Source organism: Ixodes scapularis, unplaced genomic scaffold (assembly GCF_016920785.2).
Source record: "Ixodes scapularis isolate PalLabHiFi unplaced genomic scaffold, ASM1692078v2 PGA_scaffold2__306_contigs__length_199485367, whole genome shotgun sequence".
NCBI lineage: Eukaryota > Metazoa > Arthropoda > Arachnida > Ixodida > Ixodidae > Ixodes > Ixodes scapularis.
In genome coordinates, this window is record NW_024609857.1 from 28,406,639 (window position 1) to 28,418,831 (window position 12,193).

At 48.1% G+C, this 12,193-nt stretch overlaps 1 protein-coding gene across 1 annotated transcript; it reads right to left on the bottom strand.

Moving 5' to 3' along the window:
• Positions 1-7,326: 7,326 nt before the first annotated feature.
• Positions 7,327-8,152, bottom strand: LOC115327596 (the record flags this gene model as incomplete). The annotated part of the gene is made up of 1 exon (XM_040210314.2): positions 7,327-8,152. A coding segment is annotated over one exon (696 nt), but the record flags the coding sequence as incomplete, so codon positions are not given.
• Between the last annotated feature and the right edge of the window lie 4,041 nt (positions 8,153-12,193).

Below are 12,193 nucleotides of genomic sequence, written 5' to 3' on the forward strand. Positions count from 1 at the left end.
AGTTTGACAGGCCGATAAGAGAAAAGAGCTTTAGAAAAATCGCACAGAAACGCTTTCTATTTCCGCTTGGTCACTAGTCACTGCCCCGCAACACTAAATTTCCCGCACATTGCGGCTAGCATACTTCTTTTCCATTCAGTGTGCCCTTCTGTTGGCGCTTCACCCCTCAACATCTTTCCCATTCGCGCCCGTATCAGTGCACCGTGATCCCGTTCCTTAATTACTTCCAGTTGCCCTTTTACGGAGCAAATATAATCCTTCAACAGCCCAGGCGGTCGGCTTTCTTCGCCAAGCCAAATCTTAAGAGTGTTTCGTAGCATTTCTTCTCGTTTTCTTTTGCAATTCTGGGTCACGCTTTCCTTTTTCGTTGCTCTCATTTTAACATCCTGTTCCATTTTGAAGCGTAGCTATGGTTATCACATTCATTGAACTTTTCCAAGCAATCCTTGACTGCTTCAGCGAACGTTTGGTCATTTAAACGTTTACTATTCAGCTTCCACAGCTCCCAACAAAAAGCTTTTCTCTTTTCCATGACTCTTCCCAGTGTGAAAGACACTAGACAATGGCCACTAAAAGAGACAGGTATGACAAAGTAGAGCATACAGTCATCAACTCTGATGAAATTTAAAACCTATCCGAACGGGCATGACTATGTCCCTGGAATTGGTTGAATCGGACATTTACCGCGTCCCCCTAAACGTCACCTACATTTTCCAACCCATACTTGTTGACGATTTCATTTAAAATAATCGTACTCGCATCTCTGAAAGCCGTAGCACTTGCTTTGTCTCGCGTGGAACACACACACTTGAAATCGCCAAGGAATATTATTATACGGTTACCATCACAATAAGAACGAATGAACTAAAAAAAAAACGTTTTCTTTCTTCTGCTTTGGTATGTGTATAAACGTGTATCATATATGAGACGCCACGCAACACTCGAACAGTAAATCAACCGGCCAGAATCATATGTCGTAACTGCTTGAACCACTGCCCCCAAACTCTGCCGTATAAGCAAAAGACACCCAGCCGACGTTCCTACAGCGCGGCTGACGGAAACATCGTAGCGTGCTCTAAAAGGCCCCCCATATGCTCGGTCTGTTCCACGCACTCTACCTTGGTCTCGTGCAAGGCTACAATGTCAAGGTCCTGTTCTACGACAAGGCGATATAACTGCCGTTGCCTTCTACGGTCCGCGAGCCCTCGTACGTTGAGGGTCGCCAGCCTTACAGGTTTTTCACTAGAAACCATTATCTACCGGGACCAGACCATGCGTGCGGCTCTTACCTACATAGGTCTTCACGTTACAGGGCGGTCCGCTGATACGGTGGTTCACTGAGACAGCTTTTAGCGGCCCTTCGGGGACGAAGACCGCGACTCGCTGTCTACGCCCTTCCATCCCGCCACCATCCTCCACTCGCGCTCCAGCTGGCGCAGCCTTCTTCAATGGGAGGCCTCCGTGATCTCTTCGAGTGGGCGCTTTGCAGTACCCGCCTCGACGTCAATTTCTTTGCCAGTGGAGCCCTCATCAGGAACCAGAGTCGCACCTACCTCGCTGTTATCTGGTGGGGTCGCCAACTGGCGCGCAACCACTGGTGCAAGAAGCGGAACAGCAGTGGAAGGCTGCTCCGGTGACGAGGCGTTCACCACCGTGGGGCCGGCAACGGTCGCGCCAACCGTCCCCTTTGGCTGCACGGCCGCAGTTTCCGCAGGCGCTGCCGCTCTCTCTGCCTCCTCTTCGTCCATGAGGTATTCATCCGTCTCGTCGCTCGCACTTCGTCCCGCGACTCGGGCGTACGAGCGGACGCAGACGGCCCGCTCGTGCCCATAGGCACGGCGCTCGCTGCACCTGGGTGCCGGGCAGTCCCGACGAATGTGGCCCTTCATGCCGCACCGCAGACAGATAGGTGCCCGCCCAGGCACGACCACAAGCACCGTGCCAGCGCCGAGCCGAAGCTGGTGGGGCAGACGGTCGATGCCAACTCCCTCCCGGAGGACCAGGCGCAGAATCCTGGTAGTGGACTCGACGCCTTCGAAGCCTTGCACCCTCCACCGCTCGTGTGCCACCTCCTTAACGTCTCAGAAGGTGGAGAAAGCTCGGTGAATGGCGTCGCTTGTGACGCCAAAAGACACCGAGGGCAACTTGATCTTCAGTTCCTCGCAAAAAGGGTCCACAATGACAAACGTGCGTTCCTCGACGGTGAGCCGCCCCGTCTCAAGCAGCTTCTGCTTGGCCGCCTTAGTTCGAATATAAAGCAGCCAGACATGGGACATCCGAAAAGCCTTAAGCCTGGTCACCTCCCCGAGCACTCCGGCATCGCACAGCGGTTGGCGAAAATCTTCTATACGGTACGGACGACAAGCGATGTCGCCGTGCAGTACGACTGCACACTTCATCGCTTCACCTGATGGCGGCGAAGGCGGTAGCATCCGATAATCCTCAGATCCAGAAGTAACAGAGCCACCGCGGCCTGCGGGGGCCGTTATCACCGCTTCGGGGGAGCTCATCGATTACGCGTCCGATACGCTGGAAAGCCGGAAGTGGAATACTTAATTCCACTGCGCCACTCTGCTGTGATTTGAAGCAAAAGCGGTGCATGCTGTGAGGAGGCACACTGATTATAAGTACTACGGGAAAGCTCCTCGCATTTTACTACTTAAGGCGCGTTCACACGATGCATTTTTCTCGCGCATCTAGTGTCGCGAAACGTAGTTTCGCGAAATGGTTGCGCCGTCTGAACGAGTCCAAAGAGGACGCGCGCATCAAAAAAAGGTTGCGCGCACACCTCGCTTCTGGAGCGAGCTTTTGCTGAAACTTTGCCGAGTCCTGTCAATCACTCTGAGGGCGCCGCCAATGGCCGCTCAGAAACGCTCTCACGTGGCCTTTGACGGGGGAGCGAGTTGTTTGAGAAGACCACTTCACTGCCGGTGTTGTAGCCGAGCCAAATCCGAAAAAAACCGAAACCACGAACGAGGGATACTGCCGGCGCTTCCGCAAGCACGTCAAGCACCACTGAAGGAAAAGTGAGTAGCATATCGGAAAAAAATCCAGCGATGGACGAAGACAATTAGGCCTCATTCACACAGCCGGCGTCTCGCCCCGTCCCGGCGAAAGCGCCGTGGGCGCCGTGCCGAAAACGGGGCGGTGCGGGGACGGAGGAGTGTTCGAACCAGCGGCGGCGGAGCTGCCGGCGATGCTGGCGGTTTTTAGAATGTTGCGGGAGATGGAGAACACGACGCTGAATGGCCAATGGTGATGATGAGGATGTTGGCTTTCAACTGAAGCGCCACTTTATGGTCAACACCCAAACTATTTTCGCGAGTCTAAACGTCATCGTTGTTGCACGTGAAGTGGTACGTTTGAACGAGCACATTTCGCGAAACTTGAGTGTCGCGAAACTGTTGCGCGCCTAAAGGATGCATCGTGTGGACAGACCTTTCGAACAGATATGTCATAAATATTTAAAACAAAACCGCTCTTGGTTTTTCAATGTTAAAAGAAACAAAAAAAAACATTCAACGTAGCAGAGCGTGGTTTCGATCCACGTACCTCTAGGTTATGGGCCCAGCACGTGTCCACTGCGCCACTCTGCTGTACTTTGGGGCATAAGTAGCGGATGTTGTGGGGAGGCTCACTGATTATATATACTACTGGAAAGCTCCTCGCATCTTATTAATTAGAACAGATATATCCTAAATATCTACGACAAAAGCGCCCTTGGTTTGTCATTTTAACCCCCCTCCCCCCCCCCCCCCCCCCCCCCAGGCCAAAAAACAAAAGAAACAAGAAAAACAAAAAAAAACTTAATGTAGCAGAGCGTGGTTTCGATTCACGGACCTCTAAGTTATGGGCCCAGCACGCTTCCACTGCGCCACTCTTTTTTTTTTTTTTTTCTTTATTGCCTGTTTTTGTTTTACAGGTTTACTTCTTCACTAAAAGGTTAAAGCATGAGCCAATTTGGCTGATGAGGAAAGTAACACAGAGTACAAATCGTCAGAGATCTTTAAGGGTCGCAAGCTTTTCAACCAGTGGAAGCCAGTCAGGAAGTGGCTGCTCCACCTTATAAATTTCTTTCAGGTAACACATGCTTTTAACGAATTACCTATGAACAGGACGCACATTAACATCCGCGTGCCGTACCGCCATGCGGCATTGCCACAGACTATACAGTGCAATGAGCATAAACATGTCATAGGGAACAGTGTCTCCACCTTCCACAAACAAGTATCGTATGCCATACGGCGTTAACGGGAGATCTTTTTTTAAAGTTCTTTGAAGGATGTCCCAAAAAAACACCGCATCCCAGCAATCTAGGAATACATGTTCTAAGGTCTCGGGTTTTTTACACAGCAAGCAGTTTTCAGACCATGCTACTGGTATGCCCTTGGACACTAACCAGGTTTTGACAGGGAGCGTTTCACTGTGCAGTTTAAAGAAAAACGTTTTTGCACATGCGGGGACAATCATTCTCTTGACTCTTTTTAAAACGTCTTGTCCTGGTGCGGCACTGTACAAGGATCGGTACAAGGGGACGGGAAACAGCGAGTCGGTCAGATCTCTCGACAACCGTTTACGGGGCACTCCTGACAAATATTCTAGCGAGAACCGTGCTCTTAAAAACCTATATGCGTCGATGACTTCCTTTAAATACCCTCGAATCAGGCCGCTGTAGCCACTTGACGCCACAATAAACTCAGGTATCACGTCTCGTAACCTCACTTGAATCACGGTGCGTAAAAATGGGTCCCTTTGGTCCCGAAGGAAAATAAACCTGTTCACGAGCTGCCTGATGAATAAATGAGAAAGACCAAGGCCCCCCGTTTTGACTCGGCGGAAAATGTTCGTTCGACTAGTTCGCTCCCAAACCGAATTCCATATAAAAATCGCAAACACTCGGTGCATACGTTGAATGTTATTCCGTGAACAGTGCAGCACCTGTAGCACGTACCACAGCTTAGCCATAAAAAAAACATTGCATACTGTGGCCCGCGCAAACATAGACAAACAGTTTCCCCCCCCACTTGGTCGCCTTTGAGCGCATGGCTTCTGTTTCTTCGCGCCAGTACTCGTCATTGTTTCGGTAGTGTCCCAAAGGCACGCCAAGATAACGCACGGGCGTGGCAGACCAGACAATGCGTTCAAACACCATTGACGTTGACGGCCAGTCGCCGTGCCAAAAACCGGTACACTTGTGCCAGTTCACTGAACTACAGGTGTGTTCACAAAACACCCTAGTTAGATCAATGGCTCTTTTCACACTTTCCTTGTCGGTACAAAAAATAGCTACGTCATCCGCGTATGACTGCAGACGAACTTCGCTAGCTTGCAAACGAAAACCTTTCACATAACTATCGCGTATAACACTTAAACAAAAAGGCTCCAAGAAGATACAAAAAAGCAGCGGCGAAAGTGGGCAACCTTGCCGCACTGATGAAAAAAGGCGAATCCGTTCGCTAACACTCTTGTTGATAACTAAACTGGTGGCGCAGTTACGGTATGCCATGCGCACGCCATCACACAAAACTGATCCTAAATTCACATGCTTCAAAATAGAAAAAATAATATCGTGGGACACCCGATCAAAAGCTTTTTCGAGGTCTATCTGTACCACTGCGACCCTTCGGTCCATCGCATCACAACATTCTAAGATGGAACGCGCAACATGTACATTCGTGACGATACTTCTCCCCTTGATACCACATGTTTGATGCGGACCGACTATAATACTTATAACGCTTTGTAGCCGTTCCGCCAACACCTTCATTAAAATTTTGTAATCAACGTTGGTCAGTGTTATAGGACGATAGGACCCTACTTGGCGGAGTTTCACGTGATCTTCACACTTGGGAATTAAAATCGTATGGGTACATAGAAAGGACGGAGGCAAAGCTTTAAGACGGTACGCTTCACTAAACACGCTAAGCAATAAAGGTGCAATTTGGTCTTTGAAGGATTTATAAAATTCCGCTCCCAGACCATCCGGTCCAGGCGATTTTCCGGGCTGCAAATGGTCTACCGCTTTTTCAACTTCGCCCAAAACTATTGACTGTTCTAGTCTTTCTTTAAGGTCTTCGTCTAGCCTCGTCATTAACGGCAGATAAAGCCTTTCAAACTCCGTCAACTTCGGCTTGCGATAACTGAAAAGCTCCTGATAATATTCGACAAACGCGCGTTCCACGGTTGTTCTATCACTAGACAGATCTCCTTGATACAAGATTTCGCTTATTTCATTTCCTCGCGCGTACTTCTTTTCCATTCCCAAAGCTCGTTTCGTTGGTATCTCGCCAAGCGATAACCGTTTCAAACGCGATCGCACCATGGCTCCCTTATAGCGTTCGGTATCAAGAGCCTCGAGTTCTTTTTCAACTTGACTATGTCTTCTGAAAAAAGACCTGGTGAACGACATTCTTGGCGCGTTAACTCTTGTAGCAGGCAGCTTAGCTGTCTTATGTATTTCGTTTCCTCGTGTTTTAAAGAACTAGATCTTTCGATGGCACTCATTTTTATCTCTTGTTTAAAACATTCCCATTTTGCGCCGATACCATCCTCTGCACGAGTCAAAGAGCAGAGATTTTCCCGAACATTACCTACGAAGATATCGTCCCCTAATAACTTAGTATTAAATTTCCACAATTCCCAACTGAATTTCTTGTTAGCGTCCGGGGAAGAGGACAACATAAAAGAAACGAGGCAGTGATCGCTAAAAGACACGTGATCCACTGCGTAATTTTTGCTTATCGCGATAAGTTCGGGGGAAACGTAGGCCCTGTCTAAACGCGTGTGGCTCGCTCCTTGGAAGTGTGTAAACTGTAGGCTCCTTGCACTTGATGAAAAGTGAGCAACGTCTTCCAGTTCACACCGCTGTATCATATCGCACAAGTATTCAGAACTGACGTCTCTATATCGTGCTCCATTCGATCTATCCTCTGGGGCGCAAACGCAGTTAAAATCCCCCAACAAAATGACTAGGCGATCTGTTTGAATATACTTCGTAATATTTTCAAAAAAAAACCCGTCTTTCCTCAACCCAGTTAGGAGCATAAATACACACCACGCGAAAGGTGAAACTACAATAAGAAAAATCACAAAGTAACATCCTACCCGACTCACAACTGATAACTTGTTCAACCTTTCCAATACACTTTTTAAGGAACACCAAACATCCTCCGGACATCCCAACTGCGTGGCTAACGCACACATTGTACTGAGACCCGAAAATCCGTACCATGCTTTCCGTCCGGTCTTCACTTTCTATCTTTGATTCTTGTACTGCGACAATGTCAAGGTTTTTATCGGCAAACAGGCGGCTCAGCTGACATTGCCTGCGTCTGGAACATAGGCCCCGCACATTTATAGTGCCCACACGTAGGGGTCTTTCAAGCATAAGCTTTAGGTGGAAGCCCGGTGGAGAACATAGAACTTACAAGGTCAGTCAGTGGCGTGCCGAAAAGACTTACTGCTTCTGTTCCTTGTTACGCGTTAAAGGCACAGACTGGGTCTTGAAACGTCCTACCTTGCCACACCATTCGCGTTCTAGGCGCCTCAGCTGAGCCTCCCCCCGGCCTGAAGGTGGGTCCTCCAGCGCCCGTTTCGCGCTCCCCGTCACTACGCCCATATCGTTGTTCTGATCGTCGTCCTTAGAAACTACGGTGTCTTCTCGTTGCGCGGGTCCCGCCGGGGTGCTAGAAGTCTCCGTGGCTTGCTCGGGCACAACGTCTTGGCTCGCCTCGGTGTCCACCTTTTCTCTCGGTGCCCCGTGCGGAAGCTCCGGTGCCACAGGTCCTGGTATTGAGCTGGCCGCTGCCGCCTCGTTGCGTGGTTGCTGGGCCAGTGAAGTCGACGGTGCGGCTGCCATCTCAGCCTCGTCCTCGTCCATCACCAGCTCGGATGCTACCGTGTCGGTGTTGCTGCCGGTGACACGGGCGTACGTCTTGACGCAGTCCCTGGTTTCATGCCCGAAGGCTCGGCACTGCGAGCACCGAGGTGCTCTGCAGTCTCGACGTATATGGCCAGTGCGCCGGCAGCGCAGGCATATCGGTGCGCGTCCGGGGACGACAACCAGGACCGTGCCTCCGCCAATCCGAAGCTGGTGTGGGAGGCTCTCCAACGGTATGCCTTCATTCAACGTCACCCGCACGGCCAGCGTTGTAGACTCGACGTCCACGAAACCTTCAACCTTCCAGGTCTCTCGAGTGATATCCTTGACAGACCCGTACGGCTCGAAGGCCCGTCGCACCGAGTCCACCGGGACGTCAAAGGTCACCCAGTGGAGCATTATACGCAGCTCCCTCCGGCTGGGGTCGACGACGTGGCACAGCTTACCCTTTACCTGCAGACTTCCGGCCTCCAGCAGTTTCGCCTTCGCCTCCGGCGTGCGCAACTTGAGCAGCCAGACGTGACTCATCTGGTAGGCTCCCAGGCCTGCCACGTCCGACAGAATGCCTACCTGGTGTAACGGCTGCCTAAAGTCCTCAATCCGGTAGGGGCGTCCTTCAAGGTCAGCGTGAAGCACAACGCTGAGTTTCGCCGTCTCCCCGGTCGGCAGCGGAGGCAGTTGAAGCCTATAGTCCTTCGGCAATAGGGTAACACCATTATCACCGTGGTCGGGCTCGGCCGCCCCCGATGACGGAGAGCGATTCATATCACGTCCGCTCGCTATCGCGTCCGGAAGTGGAATCCACTGCGCCACTCTTTTTTTTTTCTTCTTTGTAACCTGATTTATTCAAACAAAATACACACAAACACACATATTTACATTACACACACGTGGTTACATGACATGGTTACATGACAGGTATATACAAATGAGTAAGAAATATGGAATCGTCTTCCTTTCAGTGTCTGACGTTGACACCTCAAAATTCTTTTAACGTTTCGAGCGTTACAATTCTAGGTAACCAATCAGGTACTGTCTCTTGTGTCCTACAGTTTGCAATCTACGCCCCAACATTTTGTCGATAATACATCCTGGCCGGTTGAGCATCGACGTCGCTATGGAGCCTCGCCGTGCGGGAGAGCCATAGACTATGAAGGCCCAGGAGCATTAACAAATCAAAAGGCACCCCGTCCTCATTATCGATGGCCAAAAAAGGAATGCCATGTGGGTCTAAAGGAAAATCTTTGTGTAGAGTTCTCTGAAACACATCCCCCCCCCCCCCCCCCAAAAAAAAAAAACAAAAAAAAACCTCCCAACAATGCAAAAACACTTGTTCAATTGTGTCCGGGAGTTTGCAAAGGTAACACTGTGGTTCGGACGAAAAGCGGAGGATGCTGTGGAGAGGCAGACTGATTATGTATACTACTGGAAAGCTGCTCGCATCTTACTAATTATAACAAATATATCCTTCATACTTACGACAAAACAGCTCTTGGGTTTTAAATTTCAACCCCCCCCCCCCCCCCCCCCCCCCCCAAAAGAAAAAAAAAATGTTGAAGGGAGCAGAGCGTGGTTTCGATCCACAGGCCTCTGGGTTATGGGCCCAACATGCTTTCACTGCGCCACTCTGCTTCTTTTTTTACCTTTTTTTGGTTTACATGGAATACAGCGAGGTATTTATTACTTAAAGGGATACTGAACCGAAATTTCGAGCTCACTGAACAAGGTCTGGAGGTTAGGCGGGAAGCTGCAAAACCAAAAAATATCACTCATTCGGCGATATATCCAACGGATCGCCGTATTTTTGGGAAAAAAAGTGCGCGATTGAACCCGGCCGACGAGGCCGACGAGACAAGGCACGTCACGATTCCCATTCTCTCTCCTCCTCGCTACGTCCCGTCAAGCTGGCGTACCAAAGCGAGGAGGAGAGAAGCGAGGCCGCTTCTCCTCATTCTCAAATTCTCCCGGAGGACAGTTACGTCAAAGAACTCGCTTGATCGCGCCCTTCTTTTCCAAAAGTACGGCCATCTGTTTGAGATATCGATGTACGAGTGATGTTTTAGAGTTCGTAGCGTCTCGTTCAACACTTCTGCAGCCTTACTTTGCAAAATCCAAATTTCGGTTCAGTATCCCTTTAACACGGGAGCAACGTTATATGCAATACATATTACGGATTTTTGAAGGAACGTACTGCCCTCAAAGGCAGTAAAAGTTGAATTCAAATAAATGCAGGGAAGATCTAAAAACTTCTCCACTGGAATGCCCTTCGAGTTATGGAAGGCCACCGAGCCGTTTAAGTCAATACATCGTTGGACAGCTTGAATGAGGCCATCATGTGGAAAAGAATAGAAAAGATCGTCCACATTAATCAAAACCATGTTACAACTGCAAGGGTTCTCATTGCTGATGTATTTCATCAATGCCTCCGAATTTCGAATTAAAAAAAGGATCATTCTAATTCAAAGACGAGAGGTGATGTTGGACATGCTATGAGACGTGTATTTGCCAGGACCCTTCCTGCGTAACAATTACCCCGAAGGCCATATTTGTCTTGTGGGTCTTTACCGAGAAAAAACCTTGGAGACTAAGACCACTAGCTGCCCTAACGGACTTACTTAATTTTTTTTTAACCGAACTGCTTGTAAAGTTGTAGAGCACGCGCCTTCACTTTGCTCAAACATTCGGAAGTGATTTGAAATCTCCAAGAAGGCTCAAAGTGAGTGTGATTTCGCCTCTCAGCTCTGTATTCGGTTGTACCATCGATATTACTGTGAAGAAATATTATAGAAATATATGGTGACAAAAGCGCTATTTACATGTGGTGATACAAATTCTATAGCATTTATATCGTCTGAACTCGGTGGATTTCGGTTGAAAAAAAGTCTTTAGAAAGTCTATTGAAAAATATCGATACTACGTGAGTGGATAGACAGTTGGAAGAGTCGTTAAGATGTGGATAGGATTTCTATAGACTGCCTGCAATATAATTTGTAAGGGTTTGCTCATGTGTCGCATAGGTATCAGGTATCGTTTTCACATTTATCGGAATCATTTACGAAAGCTCCCCACTATATTATTTTCTCCCCGCTGGCTGCGATGTAAACTTTGTGTATTGTCCAAAGCAACGAAGTGCGTAATTCCCTGTACTCTCTCGGTAGGGGGCTACGCTTACAAACGTCTTTGGGTGCGCGCTAAACTGTGATGTAGACAATACACCAATAATTAGCATATCTTTATTCAACTGATCCAGACTGCGGTCGGTATTACGCTTCAATTGTCATGTTCTTAGAGAGACAAAAAAGAGTCGCACTCTTTTTCACTTAAAACGCGTCACTAGTCAATAATGTTGATCAGTCACTTATCATTGAGTGGACAACGTGTGGTAATATTTCTTACAGGTGTTCTGAGTGCACTGCGAGTCTGTTAGCATGCAGGCGCTACGGAGAGTGCACGCCTTGTAAATACTTCCATAATAAAATAAACGCTGTCAAGCTGGATTACTTCTAGCTTCGTAGATATAGTATCTCCACTATAGCGCAGGGCTCAATATGAAATTTTTGATTATTTTTCTATGGACCCTTAATACACATTTGCACTTTTCTGAGTGCATTAACCAAACATCTACAGTTCTTGGGCGTATGTGTAAGACGCCTACAGTTCCCCAGATAAGGCTACACTCAGGTATTTTAATTCTGATACCAACTGGTTTGGCAGAAGCAAGAAGAGCGTTGTAAAATAATGATATATTGAACAGCAGATTGCGGCGCTGGGCTGCCCATTTTAATTCGCATAAAGTACAAACTTGAAAAAAATTATTCTGCCGCATAACACGCCACTGCAGTTTACACTGCTGACCCAAAACTACGAACACACGACGCTGATATCGTCCGTAGGACACGCGGATGCTGATGTAAGAACTAAAACAGATTCAAACATGCGTCGTCGAAATCATGGTTTGATCATATTATAATCCACTCTTGAGAAACTCCTTGAAACATATTGTAAAATACACCGCCAGAGACTCCTCAAAAGCCTTGCAATGAATGTGATCTAAATTCTAGTGCGATTTATTAAGAGAAAAAAATATTGTTTTTTTTTTCTTTTCTTTTCTTTTTTTTTTCAGTAGATTCCATTAAGAGTAGGGTTCAACTTTTTCGTAATATTTTCGGCTAATGTCTAGCGATAGTTGATCCGGTCACTGACAAGCCTTTTGATTCGAACGCTATTTTTTTTTCGTCCCGAAGCACAAACATAATAGTAAAAAAAAAAAAAAGGATTCTGAATCAAAAAGGCGCACCAGGCTCGTGAGTTTTG